This window comes from Aphis gossypii, chromosome X, assembly GCF_020184175.1.
Source record: "Aphis gossypii isolate Hap1 chromosome X, ASM2018417v2, whole genome shotgun sequence".
NCBI lineage: Eukaryota > Metazoa > Arthropoda > Insecta > Hemiptera > Aphididae > Aphis > Aphis gossypii.
Window position 1 is genome coordinate 36,287,451 of NC_065533.1, and position 23,509 is coordinate 36,310,959.

At 31.1% G+C, this 23,509-nt stretch overlaps 1 protein-coding gene across 1 annotated transcript; it reads left to right on the plus strand.

Annotated features, from left to right (window-relative positions):
- The first annotated feature begins 722 nt into the window (after positions 1–722).
- Positions 723–4,837, plus strand: LOC114128443 (uncharacterized). Its single transcript, XM_027992959.2, has 2 exons — positions 723–993; positions 2,823–4,837. The coding sequence occupies exons 1-2, from the start codon at positions 828–830 to the stop codon at positions 3,470–3,472; spliced, it is 816 nt and encodes a 271-aa protein (XP_027848760.2). The 5' UTR covers positions 723–827; the 3' UTR covers positions 3,473–4,837.
- The last annotated feature ends 18,672 nt before the right edge of the window (positions 4,838–23,509 follow it).

A 23,509-nucleotide genomic window follows, 5' to 3' on the forward strand; every position in this document is an offset into this window, starting at 1 on the left:
CTAAGGCTAATAGACCATTTCCGTTCAGAATCGTTTTTCGTATTCGTATAATAATACAATATTGAATTCAAATTTAACATGCAATAATGACCCACCACCCACTCATCACTCGACACCTAATGCACAGTAGAGTGATTGTTTGATTTAAATATGTTAATTAGGTATCTAAAATTGATATGATTTTTTATAGTGACATCATAAAATTGCTATGATGAAAGTACAATTCATTATATTATAATAATTTAATGAAAGTTTAATGTTTATTTTAAATAAAATGAAAAATTAAAGAAATTCAAAACATGGTACAATTTGAAATTTCTACTTCAAAATAAAAATTTGCCAATAACATACGTCAAGTACATTTAAACTAATTAAATAGTGAATTGTGAAAACATAGTTTATAAAAGTTCTATTAATGTATGTTTCAATACCAATATGACATCATTGTATAAGTACCTACTCGCTATTATTTATAAATTGTATGTTATATACCTACATTAAACATAAAACTAAAAACACTAATATATTATGGATAATTAATACTAATCGGATATGTATCAATGAAGTAGCGTATGCCGTGCGTAATTTCAAAACAATTAAAAACAAACTATTGAATCAGAAACATACCTCGTATGTGATTAAAAACAGGTAGGTATAGGTATTCCGATTATTATTATAGCTACTTAATGGTTTACATTTACTATAATAATAAAAGGTGGAAGTAATAAGGTTTTTGAAAATAATAAATGGCGTTCATTCGATATTTTAACTCGTGTGTAGACGTGTAGGTAGTGTGCCCTATTAAAATTGTCGTCATAATCATAACCATGTCCGATAATTACAGTGACAATGACAGCTTAAAATTATACGAAGAAGAACGAAACGTAAAATTAACCAAAAATTATGAATGTTCAGCAGTTAATGAGCCATCTATTAAAGTTTTACAACTAGTATCCATTTTTGAAAACGAAGAATCGGAAACAAAATTTAATTGTAAGTATTAAACATTTGTATACAATTTATTAGTATCGTACTACAACATCAGTAGGTACCTTATATTTTATAACAAAAATTATTATTACAAACTATTAATGTTACTCGATAGATTAATAATAATCACTAAAGTTTTCACAATAGCCCTCATATTTCCAAACTTGTTTTCATAATATTCTTATTAGGTACACAAAATTAAATAATTTTAAAACTACTTGAATGGATTATAATTTTAATAGGTACGTCAAAATGTTCAGAAAAAATATTCGATAAACAATTTACAGTTGAAAAAGAGATCTCATTTGAAAATAGAAGTTTTGCTTTTATAGGACAATTCTTAACTAATACGAAAAATATGAAGAATTTAAAAATATAGCTTTTAAGTGTGCATTTTTGAAAAATCCAACAAAAAAAAACCAGATTTTAATTAAGAAAAAATGGGGACTGTGCATGGTCATTATCCTGTATTATGTTATATGTTTACCATATAATATATACAAATAATAGGACCAGATTCAACTATACCGTATTATTATTATGCTGACTGTAATATAATATTATACGTTACGAAAAACGTAACATCACTCTATGATTTTTACTACAATTCAAATATTTCTGACTACAAGTTAGAACGACATTATTGATAAACTATGTTATAGTGAACACCGGACGGATAAAACTCTCGTACTGCCGTTACCGGAAACGTTTCCCGTAATATTTGCGTGCGGCGAACTTCAGGGATACATTAATATGATTATCAATCGCCTATTATATAATAATCAATACTACCGAATTTTATGTTAACGTAAAAAATCGATTGCCACCGAATACTTTTATTCTACACTTACTAAAATAATCGTTGTTGGTAATAAAATATTACCTATGTACTACGTATATAAATTGTATATACACCTAATATCTATATTGATTTTCAAACTTTAAATTATAGATTTTCATTACTATTCAGATTTCAGACTTTCGGAGTATAAGTTATTATGAAACACCACATTCATAGTGCTGAATTCGTGTATTCCACAAAATATTAGTGAAATTTCCCCTCCCTTTACACAAAGAAAAAATAATTCATAGATACCTAGTCATTAGTCAATCAAATAACTGTTTCAGAGAAGAAAGGTCTAAGTCAATTTTCTATAGTTTTCAATACAAGCAAATCAAATTTCGAAAATTGCTATAAGTGAAAATTAATTATAACTTATATTTCCATCTTAAACATTTTTATGGTCAGTTTTTCATGACAAAATAATATATGATAATGATAGGATATGATGATGTAAATATATAATACATAAATATGTTTTATTGGGATGGACAACACACTACGGTAATGATACTGATGACAATAATGTAGTGTTCGGACTGTTCGGAATGTTCCATTATGAATATCTGATTTTCAACACGATGTATTTAATAAAGTATTACTCTTACTAAATTGAAGCAGGTATCGATCAAAACTGTAGATTATTAGTACATTTTTTTAAATGTCCATTATGTGTCTCCTCAATTAATGTGTTGTGATAACTTAGTTTTTTTCAGTCGATTTAAAAATATTTTTAAAATTTTTGATTTTATGCATTATTGTATAATATAGACGGTTTTGTATGAAAAATAATTTAATTCTAGAAAAATAATAATATGTAATATAAGTACTATTACTATAGAATTCTATATGATGAAAAAAAAAATAGATATTTGTACCGAGATGAATATCACCAATCTCGTGTTCACTTAAGTCGACTTTCCCACCTCTGATCGTTATTATTACATATAATATTACCTATAGCACGACACTCATGTCCACTCGAATTTAGCTCTGTCACAGAGACGGCCGCAGAAGACAGGGACAGCCACCCCGACAGCGGCGGTGCACGGGGAGGAAGTGGAAAAACCGATGCGAGCCGACGAAGCGGACGAGGCGGACGAAGCGGAGGTGTCATCGACGGACGGATCCGAACAATCGGACCAAGCCGAAGGAGAAGCAGCCATGCCGAGCGGCGGGAATTCCTCGACCGCGGCAGCGACGTACAGCCCGTCCACAGTGCCCGTGACGAAGCACAGCAGAAGCGGTTGGATGGGACAGCCCGACCGGAACCTTTTGTTTGTCATTCACCCGTGGTGCATGTTGCACAAGTCGGGCGCGGACAGGCAGTCGGAATTTCCGCCGCCCGGGTTTCTGGAACGTCTCAAGGCCAAGCTGATGGCCCTGCACCGACAGTCGGACGAACAGCAGCAACAGCACCGGAACGGCTCGGCCGCGGTGGTCAGGCGCCGCCGGCACACCCACCAGAGCATCAAGTGTTGGTTTCAGTACACGGCCACCGCGCTCGGCGGCGGCGGCGGGCCGTCGTCGGCCGTGTCCACCGCTGTCCACGCCAACGGTCAGCGAAACGAGCCGGCGATGGTGGTCGATTTCCTGTCCGTCTGGCGGCGGTACGCAAACGTCACGGCCGACCGCGGCTGACCGCTGCTGCTGCTGCAGCAGGTGTCCAACACCCGCGGTCACGCCGTTTTGTAGTGCATTGGCGGCAGCTGACGACGACGCGCCGCGGGTGTCCGCGTCCTGCGGTATGCGATTTGCCGATCGGTTTTTCTTTCGTTTTTTAACCGTCGCCAATCACATTACTATATTATATAATATATTATTGTAGGATAGGTGTAGAATTATTTATGATACGCGATAAATCAGAAAAAAAAGAATATATTATGAATATCGTTTGGTTGAAAAAAAAATGTAATCAAATATTATGTACAATACATTTTCCTAACTATCATTGAGTGAAAGAAAAACTTCCTATATTTTTAAATCAAATCATAGCATTTTTATACGTCTTTCCGTTTAACATAGTATATTAATATATGACACCGAGTTAAATACATTAAAAGTATACATTTCTGTGTCTGTAGTTAATATAATAGGTATTATACGTATATGAAATAGCTAGTTAGGTACCTATATGTATCCAATATGAACCGATTCGTTGATATGACTAACTAAACTAACTAAATTTGTTAAACTAAAAAATACATCGTAACAAAAAGATACCAATGCATATTATGTCTTAATATAGCCTTAGTTATTAAGTATAATTTTATATTATTTTATAAACATTTATGGATAATAATAGAATTAATAGATTGTAGTGTGATCTGGGTCTGGTAAGTATAAATATTAAAATATATTATTTAGGTACCTATCTAATGAATAAATGGTATACTTATATGCACTCTTGTAGAGTATTCGACTTAATATTAGTATTCACATATTATTTTTAATACTTATGTAAAAAAAAAAAGTATTTGAGTAAAATGTTCTGAATATATTTTTTTTTTAATTCGAAAAATATTATGTATTATATATTATAGTGTTTATACATATTTTATAATACTACATTCGTGTATCACGTTGATATAGATTCAACAACCCGCTGTTGTACCACAGTATTAGAGGAATTTAACATTTTTAATCGGAAGGCACAATGTAGAACTCGATTTTGTAAGACAAATTATTTCAAATTGGTTGTATTATTTTAATGAATAATTTTTCTAATACCAAATGAGAAATTGAGATGTTCAATTTAGGATTCCAAATTTGTGAAATAGACAAACATGTATGCTTGATACAAAAAAATCAATCTACTTTCATTTTATGAGAATTATACTCCAAATAAATTTAATAATTATTTATTATTAATTAATTTTCAATTATAAATCTTTAATTTATTTATTTAGTAAAATTATTCGTTTACCTGTCATATAAATATACATAACTAAAATGTAGTATTATTTATAAAAATGAACCTATATCACCGCATGATTTTATTTGGTACATATTTACGTAACATTTTATATTACTATACTCAAAACTTGTTAGAAAAAACCAATTTGTTCATCTTTTTATAAATGTTATTTTAAAAATATTCTGTATCAGGTTATAAGTTATAGGTAACGTTAAGTTAATTTAAATTAAGTGATATAGATATTATTTTAACGATTCATTTTTGTTATTATTTTTTTTTCATATACCTACATTACTTGTTAATTTTATTTAAAAATATTTAAATAAAATTTAAAATACATTTTTATGACATATTTTGTAATTTTCCTTAAAAATTAATGTATTAAAAATATTACTTTTATTCCACAGAATTTACAACTAAAATCCTAAATGAATATTAATAATAAATACAATATAATACACCCGAAAAATATAGATTTAGCTATTTTCATTGTAGGTTAAAAATGTCAAGCTAAAATTCAAGTTGGTACCTTTGTATACATAATATAATATAATATATCGTAAATTAATTTTTAATTTAATTTATTAAAAGATAATTAGGCCAATTTTAACCTAGGTAACTATATAAAAATATTTAAAAGACCCACAAAATACATAAGACATAATATGATTAAATAATAAGTTTCTTAATACGTAAAAAAATAAAATCTATAGCAGATAATATGATAGGTTCATGATACTATATGTGAAATAACTATCATAATCATTATAGTCATTATACACTGAACCACTAAGAGGTCCACTTAAATTATTTTTTTTAAATGTAATTTATACTTTCAAATATCAATAAATAATAATACAATACATATCTAACACTTGTACCGAGGAAATTAATGTGTCGAACCCAAAGTGTGCTTAATACATTGTGTCATATAGTCTCTGTATCCGGTACCAGCTATATACTCGATAAAAAAATAAATACATTTAGATAAGAATGATTATTAATTGTATAAGCTATATAATAATATGACTGTATACCCACGAGGTCGTATACCTATTAATGTATATTATCTTATACATTTTTTTTTTTTTTTTTTATTTATATTCTTTACGCTAAAACATTTTAGAGAAGTGTGTAGGTACACGCGCAGTGGTGTAATCGGGAGTTTCATTGAAAACTGATGAATAAAAAATATTAATCACAGTTAAAAATTAAATATTTAACAGCTGCAAGATCTACACAATAAACTTATTTTATGGTGGTTAGTTTCACAAAATATATTATATACACTTTTATAATTTAAACAATATTTAATATTTAAAAAACCAAAATAATAATAGCTAAGGGTACCTAATTATATAGGCTATAGTTGCCGTCAATTAAACTTGGTGATACGGTATTAATAGGTATAACGATTAAATACATCCATTTCATAAGTTTTATTTTGAAAGTCTAAATAATGGTCGTGAGGAGTTTATTGCTAATGGATATTATATGAAGTTGATTGTATATTTGTGTGTTTTATCTTAACGTTCCGCTCTAGCTGCAATTTTTAAAAAAATGGATGACACGTCGAAGTTCAATAATACTAAGTATGTACATCTAAAATAAGACTTATTGTTGTAATAAAATTTCATCACACAACAGTACTTCACAACACTTAACACGTGAAAACACGAATGGATCTTTGCAGGATATTGTCTATATTTGGCCCCTTTTCTGCAACTAACAAAATGTGATAATAACATTGATAAAATGAAAACGTAATTTTCATTATAAAATTATATTTTATTATAATTAGATTTAATAGTGTTATTTATCTGTAAATTTAAATTAAAATACATTACATATTTAAATACATACAACACGATCGTCGTTTGAAATATAATATAGTACCTATATACAATTATTTGTAAATTCACATAATAGGTACCTATACGATCTTCGTTTAAAATTTAATAATGCACAATTATTCGTAAATTCACATAATATATAATAATATACAATATTACAATTCAACAATAATATTAAAAAAATATATTCTATCTTAACGTTGTATAAGGATAATCGTTAGATGAATGAACATTTAAAACATCGCTTGTATTATAAGTATCCGAATATGGTGTATAAAATAAGTGTGGTTGCTCCAAAAAAAAAAATTTTACTGAGCTAACCTAACTGAGCATACGCAGACCAAAATTTCAAAAAAATTTGAAATGTATCGAAAAATATGTATTTATATACATAAAAAAAAAAAAATTAATTTATTCCTAAAAAATCCGGCCGAAAAATTCAGAGTTTCCTGAATTGGTGAATACCCTGTATAATATATTATATCTTTTTTTTCTTTGTGCTTAGTCTTTATATATGTTAAAAATCCTGATCTTGAATTATAATATAGTCCATAATTGGTAGACGTAAATGTAAGTAACACAGTTATGAAATGTGATACAGTTAAGAAAAACGCTAAAAATGTGTATAGTCACAACAAACTGAATAAACAGAATGAATTTATTTTTGCCGATTATTACAGATCAAATTAAACTATATAATTATAATAAAGATAATAGACGTTGTATACTATGCTATCCATAGGACTATTTGCTGGCTTTATATAAAATATAGGTAAGTATAAAGTCAAAAATAATAAAAAGATAACATTTTTATTACTTTTATTTCTTTTCATACTTCAAAGCTCAAGGTACCTAACCCATGGTTTAAACTTTTAACAGTTTAAGTTGTACAACAAAAATACAAAATATAGTACCTATTAAACCTACTACCCCAAAAATTTTAAAATTTTAACAGACTTTTAGTATGCTATTTCATTGAAATACATCAAAGATATTATATAAGATATTATATAAGATATTTTATGCAATTATAAAATAGGTACTGAAATACTAAAAATGCTTTTAGATTCTGAACGGAGTAATGAATGTATTGATTTTACAATGATGAATGTTTTTTTTTTGTGTGTACAGCATAACTAGTCGAAATAATGCTTCAATTTCAAACATCGGGGGTGGTTTCCGATGGAAAAGTGAATATCCTTGGTGCTTTATAAAGGTAGGTTTTAATAGTTTTTAAAAAAATCGAGAAAAACAAAAAAAAAGTGACGAAAACGAAAATTTTTACGCAAAACCAGTTTTCGACCGAATCGATTTTTTTATATGGTTGTAATTCAAAAACTAATCACTGTAAATACTTGAAATTTTCACAAAATGTTTATGTTAGTGTTATCTATATACAGTTAAATTTTCAAAAAATGTTTGACTTTTTTTGAGTTATTTATAGACCACTGAAATTTTCGATTTTTATGCGAATTTTTTTTTGAAGTATCGGTAAAAAAATGTTGGATGACCAAAAAAACTTGAAAATTTAATACAAGGTTCCTTATGAGTTGTTCTTATTGTAGCTAAAAAAAATTAAAAATCATTAGTCACAATTTTTTTTTTTATAAGCGTTTATAGTTCTAATTTTTACGAAATCTGTCGAAAACGTGAAAATTTGCAAATAATTTTGAAGTTGAAAAATCATAAAATGTTTTGTGTTTATAACTAAGTATTAAAAATACAACACATTACTTTTTGTTATTATTTTTTTTTTACATACCCACCTAATTATTTGCTAAAAAATAAACTTGTAAATAATGAATAATATACATTTCATAGTAATTTGATATTTAGTCTTAATAAATTACATTTATTTATATACATTTGTACCTATAAATATATGAATATACATCATGTAAATAAAATAAACAAGTTCCCACAGTGTCCGTGATGGTGAATGGAGATTATGTATAACATATTAGGCAGTGTTTTCTGATCTTTTTTACAAACTTTGAAAATGATCTTACTATGTCATGCTAATGAATTCAAAACCATATTTTGAATTTTATAAACACATAACATTATTTTATTTTATGTTTTATACTTTCTTTACAGTAATTTTAACTTTTGAATTTGATAGCAATATAGAAATTTATACTTATACTTCTGGTTATGGTTTATAATATAGACATTTGAGGTATTTATGTCATTTATTAATAATCAAATAGTTTTTTTTTTTATGTTTTTAGTATTGGCGCAGTAGAAGTTATATTTTTTAACTATTCAATTCTAACTTCAACGTTTACTATTCATTAAAGTATTTATTAATTTTTTCAGCAGAACGATTTTATGTTTTATTATTTTTTTTTTTGCCTTTTTATCACAATGGAGAGCTTAAAAAAATTATTTCATATTTTAGTCGATTAAAGAAGTACAATATTTTATCAACGTTTATTATACAGATAATATAGATTAAACAGAAATGTTTTTTGCCTTTTAATATTATGATATTAAATATTGTTTATATTGAGAATAGTATAACATTAGATAATATTATAAAGCATAATATATATATAAAAAAAAAAGATTAGAATCAGCTGTGAACCGGATATTTTAAATATTTTATTATTTTGTAATTTCACATACCCGTCACTCGTTAGTAATTTTAATACTACGGATAAATAAAATGGGATACGCCGCGCCGTGATTTTTATGTCGTCCGAAACCAAACACGCATCATGGTTTATACTTCCGACCACGATGTAGAGAAGAGAAAATGATAACTACATAATAACACTCTGCTTGGTCGGAAGAAAAAAGTGGCTTATTTTTTTACTGAAATTTTGTAGTTTAAATAATATCCCCCAGGAGCACCACAAGCTTCGAAGGCTGGTTGTTTGATCGTTGAACAGTTGACAGTTGAAAATTATAGTAGTATTGAATTTAACACTTTAACAATATACAAATTATTACAAAGGTAATAATTTCTATAATTTGTAAGAAACTCAAAACTATTTATATATACCTTATATATAAGGTATATATAATACCTTATTATATTTATTTCTAATTCAATACTTATCTTATATTGATACCTCTTTTTATAAATATTTAAATATATCTAAAATACTATTACATTATTATTAATAATAATAATGTAAATAGGTATAATTTAAAAATAATATACATACAAATAAGTAGTTATCATATACTTTAACCGTTTTCATAAATTTTTTTGTTTTTTTTTATCTTTTGTCTAGTTGAATTTACTTCATTATGAGCAAAGTGCATTTAATATTGAGTATAAAATATTATTATACTTCGAGCAATTTCTCAAGCATGTTCTGCAAATTCTATAGCATTTGTATTAGCTTTCATCATGGGATGATTCATTTACTAAAAATCAGAATGGTGTATAGATGTTCAATCATAAGTTTTTTGCATATACCACTTCAATCTGTTAATATAAAACATAATAGAAGTAGGTAAATAACATATTATACTATGATACTTACACAAAATAGAATTAATTAATTAGATTTAATCTATTCTGTGATACTTATTACCTATGGGTACTGTCTATTTTATCATCCATTTCTTTTCTCTTTTTACTATGTTTCTGTTTGAATGTTTGGTATATACTAACAATAGTTTCCAAAAGAGTTTCTCCTGAAATATTACTACCCTTTGGACAGTGTTCGAATTAGATGAGTATTTTTTTATCTAGATAAAGACAAAGATGATGCAACTTAAAAGTAACTAAATAGGGATGAAAGATGACTAAACTCATATTTATAATATTCATCTAGACAAAGATAAAGATAGATACTTTTTTATCTAGATAAAAAAAAGATAATTTTTTTTTTAATAATTTTAAAATAGGTGTACCATAATCTGACCTAACAATATTGTTTTTTTTTGTTCATTTTATTTTTTAGTGTGTAAAAAATATTATTATACGTTAATGGATTAACATATTATACAGAACAAGTAAATCACATTTTTAAATTAAATATTAATATTAGTTATGTTTTATTATAATAATAACAATTATCATTTAAATTGTAATTATAATTATCAATAGTCAATAGACAAAAGTAAAATTATAATAGAAGTATTTACTGCAGGGCCATATTACCTCTTAGGCTGTATAAACTAAAGCCTAGGGCGGCACATTTTAACGGTCCACACGAAATATCAAATTTTACCTATGTAAATTAGGTGATAAATTTATTTTAGCTACCTATTTTAAGCTTAAAACCTTAATCCAGCCCTGATTTACTGTATGACATTCTATCTATGAATATCCATATTTTATAAAGCAAATTATTTCAAATTTTAAAATTTAGGTATATTTTAATTGGGCACTAGGTACTTACATAATAATTAATATTTTATAAATTTATAAATTTTTAATTTTTTATAAATATATTTTGAAAATATATTTTAAAAATTTATCTATTTATTCATTTTTTTTTTATAAATATATTTTTGAAATATATTTTAATTAATTTTATTTTTTTTTTTTTATAAATATATTTTGAATATAATTTTTTTTTTTTCTACCTCTCTTTGCACCTCTTTTTTTTTTCTTTTTTACAATCTATTTTCTCCCTTTCTTTTCTTTTCTTTTTTTTTTTCTCCCTCCTCTTTTGCCCCTTTTTTTTTTTTTTCTCCCTCTCTTCTGCCCTCTTTTTTTTTTTTATTTTTTTCTCCTCTCTTCCCGCCCCTCTCTTTTGCCCCTTTTTTTCTTTTTTCCCTCTCTTTTGCCCCTCCTTTTTTTTTTTTTTTTTTTCCCTCTCTTCTGCCCCTCTCTTTTGCCCCTTTTTTTTTTTTTTTTTCTCCCTCTCTTTTCTCCCTTTCCTTTTTTTTTTTTTTTTTTCCTCCCTCTCTTTTGCCCCTCTTTTTTTTTTTTTTTCTCCCTCTCTTCTGCCCCTCTCTTTTGCCCCTTTTTTTTTTTTTTTTTCTCCCCCTCTCTTTTCTCCCTCTTTTTTTTTTTTTTCTCCCTCTCTTTTCTCCCTTTCTTTTTTTTCTCCTCTTTCCCCTCTTTTTTTTTTTTTTTTTCCTCTCTTTTCTCCCTTTCTCTTTTTTTTTTTTTTCTCCCTCTCTTTTGCCCCTCCCTTTTTTTCTTTTTTTTCTCCCTCTCTTTTGCCCTCTTTTTTTTTTTCTCCCCTCTCTTCTGCCCCTCTCTTTTGCCCTTTTTTTTTTTTTTCTCCCTCTCTTTTCTCCCTTTCTTTTTTTTTCTCCCTCTCTTTTGCCTCTCTCCCCCCCTCTTTTCTCCCTTTCTTTTTTTTTTTTTCTCCTCTCTTTTGCCTCTCCTCCCCCTCTCTTTTCCTTTTCTCCCTTTTCTTTTCTTTTCTTTTTTTTTTCCCTCTCTTTTGCCCCTCTTTTTTTTTTTTCTCCCTCTCTTTTTGCCCCTCCTTTTTTTTTTTTTTTTCTCCCTCTCTTTTGTCCCCTCTCTTTTGCCCCTTTTTTTTTTTTTTTTTCTCCCTCTCTTTTCTCCCTTTCTTTTTTTTTTCCTCCCTCTTGCCCCTCTTTTTTTTTTTTTTCCCCTCTCTTTTCTCCCTTTCTTTTTTTTTTTTTCTCCCTCTCTTTTGCCCCTTTTTTTTTTTTTTTCTCCCTCTCTTTTTCCCTTCCTTTTTTTTTTTTTTTCCTCCTCTCTTTCCTCCCTTTCTTTTTTTTTCTCCCTCTTGCCCCTCTTTTTTTTTTTTTTTTCCTCTCTTTTCTCCCTTTCTTTTTTTTTTTTTTTTCTCCCTCTCTTTGGCCCCTCCCTTTTTTTTTTTTTTCTCCCCTCCTTTGCCCCTCTTTTTTTTTTTTTTCTCCCTCTCTTCTTCCCCTCTCTTTGCCCCTTTTTTTTTTTTTTCCTCCCTCTATTTTCTACCCCTTTTTTTTTTTCTCCTCTCTCTTTGCCCTCTTTTTTTTTTCTTTTGCCCTCTCTTTTATCCCTTTTTTTCTTTCTTTTTTTTTTTTTTTTCTCCCTCTCTTTTTGCCCCCTCTTTTTTTTTTTTTTCTCCCTTCTCTTTTGCCCCTCTATTTTTTTTTTTTTTCCCTCTCTTTTCATCCCTTTCTTTCTTTTTTTTTTTCTCCCTCTCTTTGGCCCCTCCTTTTTTTTTTTTCTCCCTCCTTCTTCCCCTCTCTTTTTGCCCCGTTTTTATTTTTTTTTTGTTTTTGTTTTTCCTTCTCCTTCCCCTTTCATTTTTTTTTTTTTTCTCCCTCTTTTTTGCCTCTCTCTCCCCCTCTCTTTTCTCCGCTTTCTCTTTTTTTTTTTTTTTTTCTCCCTCTCTTTTTGGCTCCTTCCCCTCTCTTTTTGCTTTTCTCTCCTCTTTTTTTCTCTTTGGGCGTTTTTCCCTCTCCTTTGGGGGGCCCAGGTTCCTCTTTTTCCTATGGGGCGGGTCCATCTCACTGCCCCTCCTTTTGGTTTTGTTTTTTTTCTCCCGCTCCGCTGCCCCCCTTTTCCCCTTTTTTTTTTTTTTTCTCCCTCTCTTTTTTCTCCCTGGGCTCTTTGTTTGGTCTGCCCTCTTGCCCCTCTTTTTTTTGCTTTTCTTCCCTTTTCTCCCCTTTCTTCTTTTTTTTTTTTTTCTCCCTCGACCCCCCCGTTTTTTTTTTTTTCTTCTCGCCTCTCTTTTTGGCGCTTCTTTTTCTTGGTTTCTCCACTTCTTTTTGCTCCCTCTTTTTTGCCCCCTCTCTTTTGTTTTTTTTTTCCTTTTCTCCCCTCTCTTTTTTTCTTTTTTTCTCCCTCTCCTTTTTTTGTTTGTTTTTTTTTTTTTTTTCTCCCTCTCATTTTTCCCCTTCCCGCTTTTTTGGCCCACCGTCGGCGTTTTTTCACCCTCCTTTTTTTTTTTTTTCCCGCCTTCTCCCTCTTTTTTGCCCCTCTTTTTTTTTTTTTTTTCTCCCTCTCTTTGGCCCCTCTTTTTTTTTCCCCCTTTTTTTTGCCCTCTTTCCCCCTTCTCCTGCCCCTCTCTTTTGCCCCTTTTTTTTTTTTTTTTCTCCCTCTCTTTTCTCCCTTTCTTTTTTTTTTCTCTCTGCCTTCTCTGTGCCTCTCCCCCCCTCTTTTCTCCCTTTCTTTTTTTTTTTTTTTTCTCCCTCTCTTTTGCCTCTCTCCCCCTCTCTTTCTTTTCTCCCTTTCTTTCTTTTTTTTTTTTTTTTTTCCCTCTTTTTCCCCTCCTTTTTTTTTTTTCTCCCTCTCTTTTGCCCCTCTTTTTTTTTTTTTTTCTCCCTCTCTTTTGCCCCTCTTTTTTTTTTTTTTTCTCCCTCTCTTTTTGCCCCTCCTTTTTTTTTTTTTCTCCCTCTCTCCTGCCCCTCTCTTTTGCCCCTTTTTTTTTTTTTTTTCCCCTTTCTTTTCTCCTTCCTTTCTTTTTTCTTTTTTTTTTTCTCCTCTTTTTTGCCTCTCTCCCCCTCTCTTTTCTCCCTTTCTTTTTTTTTTTTTTTCCTCCCTCTCTTTTGCCCCTTCTTTTTCTTTTTTTCTCCCTCTCTTTTGCCCCCCTCTTTTTTTTTTTTTTTTCTCCCTCTCTTCTGCCCCTCTCTTTTGCCCCTTTTTTTTTTTTTTTTCTCCCTCTCTTTTCTCCCTTTCCTTTTTTTTTTTTTTTCTCCCCTCGCTTTTGCCCCTCTTTTTTTTTTTTTTTTCTCCCTCCTCTTCTGCCCCTCTCTGTTGCCCCTTTTTTTTTTTTTTTTCTCCCTCTCTTTTCTCCCTCTTTTTTTTTTTTTTCTCCCTCTCTTTTCTCCCTTTTCTTTTTTTTTTTTTTTTTCCCTCTCTTTTGCCCCCTCCCTTTTTTCTTTTTTCTCCCTCTCTTTTTTCCCCTCCCTTTTTTTTTTTTTTCTCGCTCTCTTCTGCCCCTCTCTTTTTCCCCTTTTTTTTTTTTTTTTCTCCCTCTCTTTTCTCCCTTTCTTTTTTTTTTTTCTCCTCTCTTTTTGCCCTCTCCCCCCCCCTCTTTTCTCCCTTTCTTTTTTTTTTTTTTCTCCTCTCTTTTTGCCTCTCTCCCCCTCCCTTTCTTTTCTCCCTTTCTTTCTTTCTTTTTTTTTCCCTCTCTTTTTGCCCTCTTTTTTTTTCTTTTTCCCTCTCTTTTGCCCCTCTTTTTTTTTTTTTTTCCCTCTCTTTTCTCCCTTCTTTCTTCTTTTTTTTTTTTTCTCCCTCTCTTTTGCCCTCCCCTTTTTTTTTTTTTCTCCCTCTCTTTTGCCCCTCCTTTTTTTTTTTTTTTCCTCCCTCTCTTTTGCCCCTCTTTTTTTTTTTTTTTCCTCCCTCTCTTTTGCCCCTCCTTTTTTTTTTTTTTTCTCCCTCTCTTTTGCTCCTCCTTTTTTTTTTTTTTTTCTCTCCTCTCTTTCTGCCCCTCTCTTTTGCCCCTTTTTTTTTTTTTTTTCTCCCTCTCTTTTCTCCTCTTTTTTTTTTTTTTCTCCCTCTCTTTTTCTCCCTTTCTTTTTTTTTCTCCCTCTTGCCCCTCTTTTTTTTTTTTCCCTCTCTTTTCTCCCTTTCTTTTTTTTTTTTTTTTTTCTCCCTCTCTTTTGCCCCTCCTTTTTTTTTTTTTTCTCCCTCTCTTTTGCCTCCTCTTTTGCCCCTTTTTTTTTTTTTTTCTCCCTCTCTTTTCTCCCTTCTTTTTTTTTTTCTCCCCTCTTTCCCCTCTTTTTTTTTTTTTTCCCTCTCTTTTCTCCCTTTCTTTTTTTTTTTTTTTCTCCCTCTCTTTTTCCCCTCCCTTTTTTTTTTTTTTCTCCCTCTCTTTTGCCCTCCTCTTTTTTTTTTTTTCTCCCTCTCTTTTTCTCCCTTTCTTTCTTTCTTTTTTTTTTCCTCTCTTTTTGCCCCTCTTTTTTTTTTTCTTTTTTTTTTCCCCTTCTTTTCTCCCTTTCTTTCTTTTTCTTTTTTTTTTTTTTCTCCCCCTCTCTTTTGCCCCCTCTCTTTTGCCCCTCTCTTTTTTTTTTTCCTCTCTCTTTTCTCCTTTCTTTTTTTTTTTTTTTTTTCTCCCTCTCTTTTTCCCCTCCTTTTTTTTTTTTTTTCTCCCTCTCTTTTGCCCCTCCTTTTTTTTTTTTTCTCCCTCTCTTTTGCCCCTCTTTTTTTTTTTTTTTCTCCCTCTCTTTTGCCCCTCTTTTTTTTTTTTTTTCTCCCTCTCTTTTGCCCCTCTTTTTTTTTTTTTTTCTCCCTCTCTCTGCCCCTCTCTTTTGCCCCTTTTTTTTTTTATTTTCTCCCTCTCTTTTCTCCCTTTCTTTTTTTTCTCCCTCTCTTTTGCCTCTCTCCCCCCCCTCTTTTTCTCCCTTTCCTTTTTTTTTTTTTTCTCCCTCTCTTTTGCCCCTCCTTTTTGCCTCTCTCCCCCTCTCTTTTCTCCCTTTCTTTTTTTTCTCCCTCCCTTTTGCCCCTCTCTTTTGCCCCTTTTTTTTTTTTTTTTTTCTCCCTCTCTTTTCTCCCTTTCTTTCTTTCTTTTCTTCCTCTCTTTTCTCCCTTTCTTGCTTTTTTTCTTCTTTTTTTTTTTCTCCCTCTCTTTTTTTTTTTTTTTTTTTTTTTTTCCCCCCCCCGGCGCCCTCTTCAGCCAGAGGCCAGGGGGGGGTTACCCCCTAACGCCTCCCTTCCCTTCCCTCTTCACAGTAAGGATCCTAAACGAAAGAACTTAAAATTAAATTTTGGATTGAAGGTTTGCTGCTGTGATGAATTGGATGATGTTAGTTATGGCCTTGGGATGATTTTGCAGTATTTCTGAAAGTGGTTCGGTAAGTTTGAGATTTGATCGGGTGTTGTGGTATGTGCGACATTCGGTGAGTATGTGTTTAATGGTAATTTGGACGCCGCAGGTTGCGCATGTAGGAGGATCTTCCTTAGCCATTAAAAAGTTGTGCGAAATTTGGGAGTGACCGATTCTCAGTCTCGTTATGATGACTTCGAATTTTCTGGGTGTTTCGATGGGAAATGTCCAATTGTCTGTGTTATGTTTTATTTGATTAAGCTTGGTGGAGTAAGATAACCATTTCTGATGCCATCTTAGATGACATTTGTTAATTATCAGTGCTTGTATGTCCCTGTTTGCGATGATATTGGTGGGAGAAGATGATGTAGAGGAGATTGCCGTTTTTGCGGCAAGGTCAGCGCGCTCGTTTTCAATGATGTTGGAGTGTCCGGGGATCCAGACAAGTTTGATTTTGAAGTTATTGTTTTTCTGTAGAGTGTATATTTTGTTTTGAATATGAAGACCGATGTCTGATGGGTTGTTGGAATTGTTAATGTTGTTGATGGCGCTGAGGGAGTCAGTGAATATGATGGAGTCTTGGAGCTGGTGGTCGGTTATTAAATCGAGGGCTTTGATTATTGCGAATGATTCAGCTGTGAAGACTGAGCAGGTGCTGGGGAGTTTGTACATGAATTCCATGTAATTCCAAACGACTGCAGCCCCGACCCCGATAAGGCTTTTGGATGCATCCGTGTATATTTTTTCGCTTTTTTTTTGTTTTGTATAATATGGAAATATTCTTGTTTATGTATTGAAGGAGGAGTGTCTTTTTTTTTTAATCTGGAGAGTTCAGTGTTTGCTACGTTGGGATTTGTCCATTGAGGAGATAAGGGAGGAGAAATAGTTAATAAATCGGAGATGACAAGATTGTTCTCCTGGAGTAGTGTTGTTAAAGTTTTAAATTTTGGGTTGAAGTCGAGAGAAGTAAGAGTGTTAGCTAGCTTTAATTCGTGATTTAATGTTATTTTGAGTCTTCTTATATCGAGAGGAGGGGTACATGATAGGTTGTAGATGCTCGATATTGGACTAGAGCGATAGGCACCGATTGACATACGAAGTCCGGAGTTGTGAATTGTATCTAGTTTTTTTGTAATCGAATTATTAGCCGTTGTCCAAATGAATGATCCGTAGTCAAGTTTAGATAGTATTAGGGATTTGTATATAGACAACAATACGTGTGTTTTAGAACCCCATGAAGTATGGGATAACATTTTTATAATATTGAGACGTGGAGAAGTGGCTGATTTCAAAAAATTGATGTGATGGGTCCAAGAGCATCTTTTGTCGAAAATGTTATTAAAAACGAGTATTTTGATTGTATTACTATTTATTAATTGATGGTCGCCCAATTTTATCTTAATTGGATTTTGAGCGCGTTTGCGTGTAAAAACGATGCATTGTGATTTTTCGGGAGAAAAGGTGAAGCCGGATGTTTGTGTCCATTTTTGTAGGTTGTTGATGGCTTTTTGAAGATGGCATTGGACAGTGGCTAGGGATTTGCTCCGGCAATAAATATTGAAGTCATCCGCGTAGAGGGTAGATTTGACAGGGAGGATATGTTTTGAGTGATATTGTTGATGGCTATCAGAAAAAGAGTGACTGAAATTGTTGATCCTTGAGGAATTCCGTTGGATTGGTCGAAAACTTTGGAAAGTGACTGGTTGATTCTTACTTGGAATGTTCTTGTTTTTAGGAAGTTTCTGATGAAATTGAACATTTGATTTTGGCTAAGTACTTTAGAGAGACTAGTCAAAATGTGGGGTTTCCATGTTGTATCGTAGGCTTTCCTCAAATCTAAGCTAATCATACCTAAGAATTGATTTTCTGCGTATGTGTTTTGTATTTCTGTATGTATTTTTGATAGACAGTTGTTTGTACCTTTATTTTTCCGAAATCCGCATTGTTCAGGAGTGAAATAGCAGGACTGTTCTAGGAACCATATTAGACGTTGATTTACGATTTTCTCTAAGAGTTTACATAACGTATTTAAGAGAGAGATAGGACGGTATCCATCAGGTGTGAATTTATTTTTCCCTGGTTTACTTATGGGGATCACAATGCTGTTTCTCCAACTTTGAGGGAAAGCGTTGTGGTTCCAGATGTAGTTGTAGATTTTTAGGATTATTTGGAGTGTATTTAATTTAAAGTTTTGGATAAAAATATAAGGGATATTGTCGGGGCCTGTGCTTTTGCTAGTGCAACTTTTAAGCGTATTCAGTATTTCTTCCATAGTTATTGGCATGTTTAAGTAGGACTGATGTGTGTTTTTTGAGGAGATATTGACGAGGGTTGGGGAGGGGGTTTGTTTAAATTCTCACTTAAGAAGTCGGGACTGTACATTTCATTACTGGAGTTTTTTTTGAAGTATATACCGAAGAGGTGGGCGATTGAAGATGGATCGGTGATTAGGGATGAGTTGGAGGTGAGGTAAATATGTTTGTGATTTTTCCGTCCCTGTAAAGATCGAATTTTGTTCCACATTATGTGGGGATCGACTTGGGCACCGATGTTGGCAGTGAAGTTTCGCCATGATATAGTTTTATTGCTTTTGACTAAGAATCTTGTTTTAGCTCTAAGTTCTTTTAATTTAATATGATCTTCCGAAGATCTGGTTTTGATGAATGTTTTAAGTGCTTTATTTTTAAGGGCTATATATTTTTTAATTTCGTTGTTCCACCAGGGGACTTGTGGGTATTTGGAGGTATGATTAGTGTAGCCGATTGTTTGTTCTGCTGCCTCTATGATGTTTTCTGTGAATTTGTTGACTGTTTTATCGATATTTATATCATCACCGGAAAGTTTTGTAGACTTGATTTTCATTTCGAGAAGGTTTGAGAAAAGGGCCCAGTCAGGGTTTTTGAGGTTCCATTTTGTTGTAGGATGGCTCGTTTGAGGTGAGTTGGAAATAAATTGAATAGAGATAGGTAGGTGGTCACTATTGTATATTTCATTAAGTACTTGCCAGTGAAGTCTTTGAGCTATGGTGGGGGTGGAGAACGTTAAGTCGATAGCTGAGAGGGATCTGTTAGCGGGATTTATTCTGGTTTGCTCGTTGTTATTGAGGATTAATGTTATCTTTGTTCTAAATATTTTTTCTATGATTTTACCTCTTGTATCAGTTTTGTATGACCCCCATATGTGGCTGTGGCTGTTGAAGTCCCCTACAATGATGAAAGGTCTTGGAAGCTGTTTAATGATATTTTCTAAGTCTGAGAGAGAGAAGTTGCATTGATTTGGGATGTAGATATTACAGAGGGAGATTTTTGATTCGAGTGTGATTGATATTGCAACTGCTTCTAGGTTTGAATTGATAGGGATTTCCTCCCAGGGGAAAGAGTTGTTTATAAGGATGCATACACCACCACTTGCCCTCAGGCAGTCTCTGCGATTTTTTTTTGCGTATTGGAAGTTTTTTATTATTGGAGGAGGTTCGTCGTGTTTAAGGTTGGTCTCTTGAAGACATATTGCGATTGGATGATGTAGATTGATTATTAGTTTGATTTCTTCGATATTTTTGTGTAGACCATTGAGGTTCCATTGAATAATGTTTTTATGTTGTGAATGCATTTAAATATTAAGGTTTGTGTTTGATTTGAGATATATATCTTTATTAAGAATTGATTGGATCAGTTCCAAGGGCTTTGTCGAGCAGCGTGCTGCAAAGTCTTGTGAGCCTATTTTTTATGCTTTGATTTTTTAATTTGGGTTTTACGTTTTCGATAATTTCGATTATTTCGAATTCAGTGATGTTGAACTGTTCTAATGTCGGAGTTGGGTCGGCAATACTGAGGGTGTTTTCAATAATGTACTTAAACTGATCGTAATTAATTTTCATGCCTGGTGTTTCAGAGAAGAAGGTTTTAACGGGATCAAATGTTTCGTCGAGCTTTAAGATTATTTGTTCTAAGGAATTGGTGCGTTTTATTTTTTTAGGTTTTGGTTGAGGTGTTTTTTTAGAATTTGCGTTTGGCGAGTTAATGTCGTTTGAGACAATAATTTGTGACGAAGGTTTAGGGGATGGACAGTTAGTGGTTGTACTTGATGATGTAGAGGAGAGCGCAGATCTTTTTTTTGCTTCAGTTGTGGGTATTAGTGTACTATATTCTTGTGTTGATTCACTTATTATTGGGCCGTCGAGGAGAGATGTTTGAATTGAGTTTTGCACTTTGGAGGTGTCAGAAGTATCATTTGTGTTATCAGAAGGTATAACTGTTGACGGAACGATATGCCCTGTCTTATCTTTTGAGATGCTTGAGTTGATTGTAGTGATGTTGGGGTCGGATGATTCATATAACATAGCGTTTGGAGGATCTGGTGTAGGATTTTTACACATTTTTGATGTGTGTCCAGTGAGTTTGCATTTATAGCAAGTGAGTGTGTCGTCAGTGAGAAAAATTCTATGAAGTTCGTTTTCGGCCTTGATCAGTAAGGATTCTGGTATTTTATGAAAGTCTTCGTGGTTTATATAAACTTGCCGTCTAAAGCTTAAGATATGCGCTAGATCTTTTATGTTGAATCCAGCGTTAATGTGTGTTATCGGTGATAGGAGTTGGATATTGCGATTTTGTAGTTCGGCAATAATTTTATCGTTGGGAATAGCAGGCGATACATTAGAAATAATGATTCTTTTGGTTGGGTTTACTAGCCGTCTGATTTTTATAGGAGTGAGATCATTTAGTTTGATAATAGGATGATTTTTGATTAGATGATCAACAGTGTTTTTGTCATTGAAATAAACGCAAAAACGGTTGTTTGACATTCTAGAAACGAATTTAATATTTTTCGGTGGAATTATTTTGCTGATAGCTATGACGTATTCGATTTGTGGTATGTTATCGATAGAATCGAAGATGATTGCCTGTTCTTTTTTTGGTGTATTAATGTTGCTAGTGGTCTCAGCGAACGTTTTTTTTTTAAAGTTGTTTTTATCGGTTTCGGAGGTGTAGTTTTGAATTGATGGCGAATTTTCATTTGGAACGCTCTGTATATGATTGGTTACATCGGTGGAAATAGTATTGACGTTATTTTGGTCGGATGGCTTGGATGAGAGGTCATTAGTGACGTTATCTGTGTTTGATGTGACGGTCGGCGGCGATACCTTAGTTTCCTTATCTACGGTGGTAATGGCAGTAACGGAAATACTAGTTGGCTCATTAAGTTTGAGTGTTTGGTTTTTTTTTGAATTTAAGAGTTTGTCTAATAGGTTAGGGGGGTTATTGGGTGAGTCACCCATTTTGGAGTTAATATTTCTATTAGGCGGGTAAATATAAGAAGGTGATAGTTATATGAAAAATGTTCATATTACCTGATGGTCTTACGTAATTATTCTGAGTGCATACGAGAGCTAAAAATACGAGAGCGCGGTCGAAGCGATTAACGTGTTGCTCGGTCGATAGTGCACACGTAACTGTAAATATATTTTATAAATTTATTTTTTTTTTTAAATATATTTTATAAATTTTTTTTTTTTTTTATAAATATATTTTGAAAATTTATTTTTTTTTTTTTTAAATATATTTTGAATGCTATACATAAAATAAATTTAAAAGTGCTTAAAAACTATTCAATAGTAGGTAGCTATTTTTTTCACTAATTTTTTCAAAATTATTACTTAATTCATTTTTAAAAATATTATCATTGCACCTATAACATAATTTGTTATATTATTTATACATTTAAGGTGGATATAATTATAATACATTGTGAATATTTTGTATGAAATACTACATTAATAAATTAGCTATGTATCTTTTACTTATTACTTATATTATATATAATTTGTTTTGTACCTTCAATTGTATGTTATGTTAAAAAATAATTACATAAATATGTAGTATAGATTGTTTTTTGCATCTTACATTTTACAATATTATGAATAATAATTCCCTATATCATCATTTATAAATATATGTATACAACAATACAATAAACTAAAAAATGTATTTAATTGTATTTAATTTATTATTTATTTAGTATTAAAAGTATTATTTTAAATTTGTATATTTTATCTAATTATTATTTAATGATAAAAAATTTTAATTTCATATTAAATGTACATAATTATTACCTTTATGTTATATGTTTATAAATATAATAAATTTGAAAAAGGTTAAAGAAATATTTGTTTTTTACAATTTTGTAAATTAACTATTAGATTATAAAATGATTAAATTATGTATTTTTAAGTGTGTTTAAGTAGGTCAGGTTATTGTGCTCAATCTTCTTTTTTCTTTGAATTACCAAAAAAATTTGTAAGTTGTAGCATGTTCACGAATAAAAGTATAATGTAAAATATACGCAATACATTTAAATACTACAAAACTAATATTTAGATATTTAGGTAATATTAATTTAGGTTATTTCTATAAATTAGTTATTATTTACTTTATTATAAATATTTCATGAAGTAAATATCTAATAATGTATTATAAATACAAATCGCATCAGTACCCGCGGGTATTAAAAATATTACAGCTGCATTTACCCATTTACGTGTATATTTACACGCGATCCGTCTTAGACGAAGATTCAAATAATAATAAACACCGCTCCCGAATAGGCATAATCATTAATCCTCGGCTGGCCGCCGACTACTAGTAGTGGGCGTGGTTAAAACGTCGCGTGCTTGCGGATCGCGAAAACACCTAACAGCGCGTTCTCTCGAACGTTGTATGCGTTTCATTTTCACTTTATGTGACAGCCTCTTAACAAAACACATTCATTCCCACGCATAAAACAATTTTTAGATAAACTTAAATCATATGTTGAAAATCTTCGTTATAAAAAAAGTAGAAGTCAGCCTGAAGGTGAACTTTTACTTAAATGTCATAGGAAAATTGGTTTTTAGGATTGATTAAATGCATCACTAATTCGATAAATTTGTTTGAGGTGGTCAAGCATTATGAGATAAGTTACTTACTTGGATATAAACTAAGTCAGACCATTTGGAAGTATTTTTTTAGTGCTATGTGGTCGCAGAGGATACAATTATAATCCAAATTCAGTTCGGTTTAGAACAGCATACAAACGTCTTCTAGTAAGACATGAAATAAACTCATCAAAATTGGAAATTTTTTAATAGCAATGAGGTGAAATATTAAATAACGTCAACAATTTGAATTATTATTTTTTTTTTTTATCACTAAGAACTTAAAACAATGTAAATTCTACATTTATATTATTAAATATTTTGCATTCTTGTGTTAAAATAATGTATTTTAGTCTA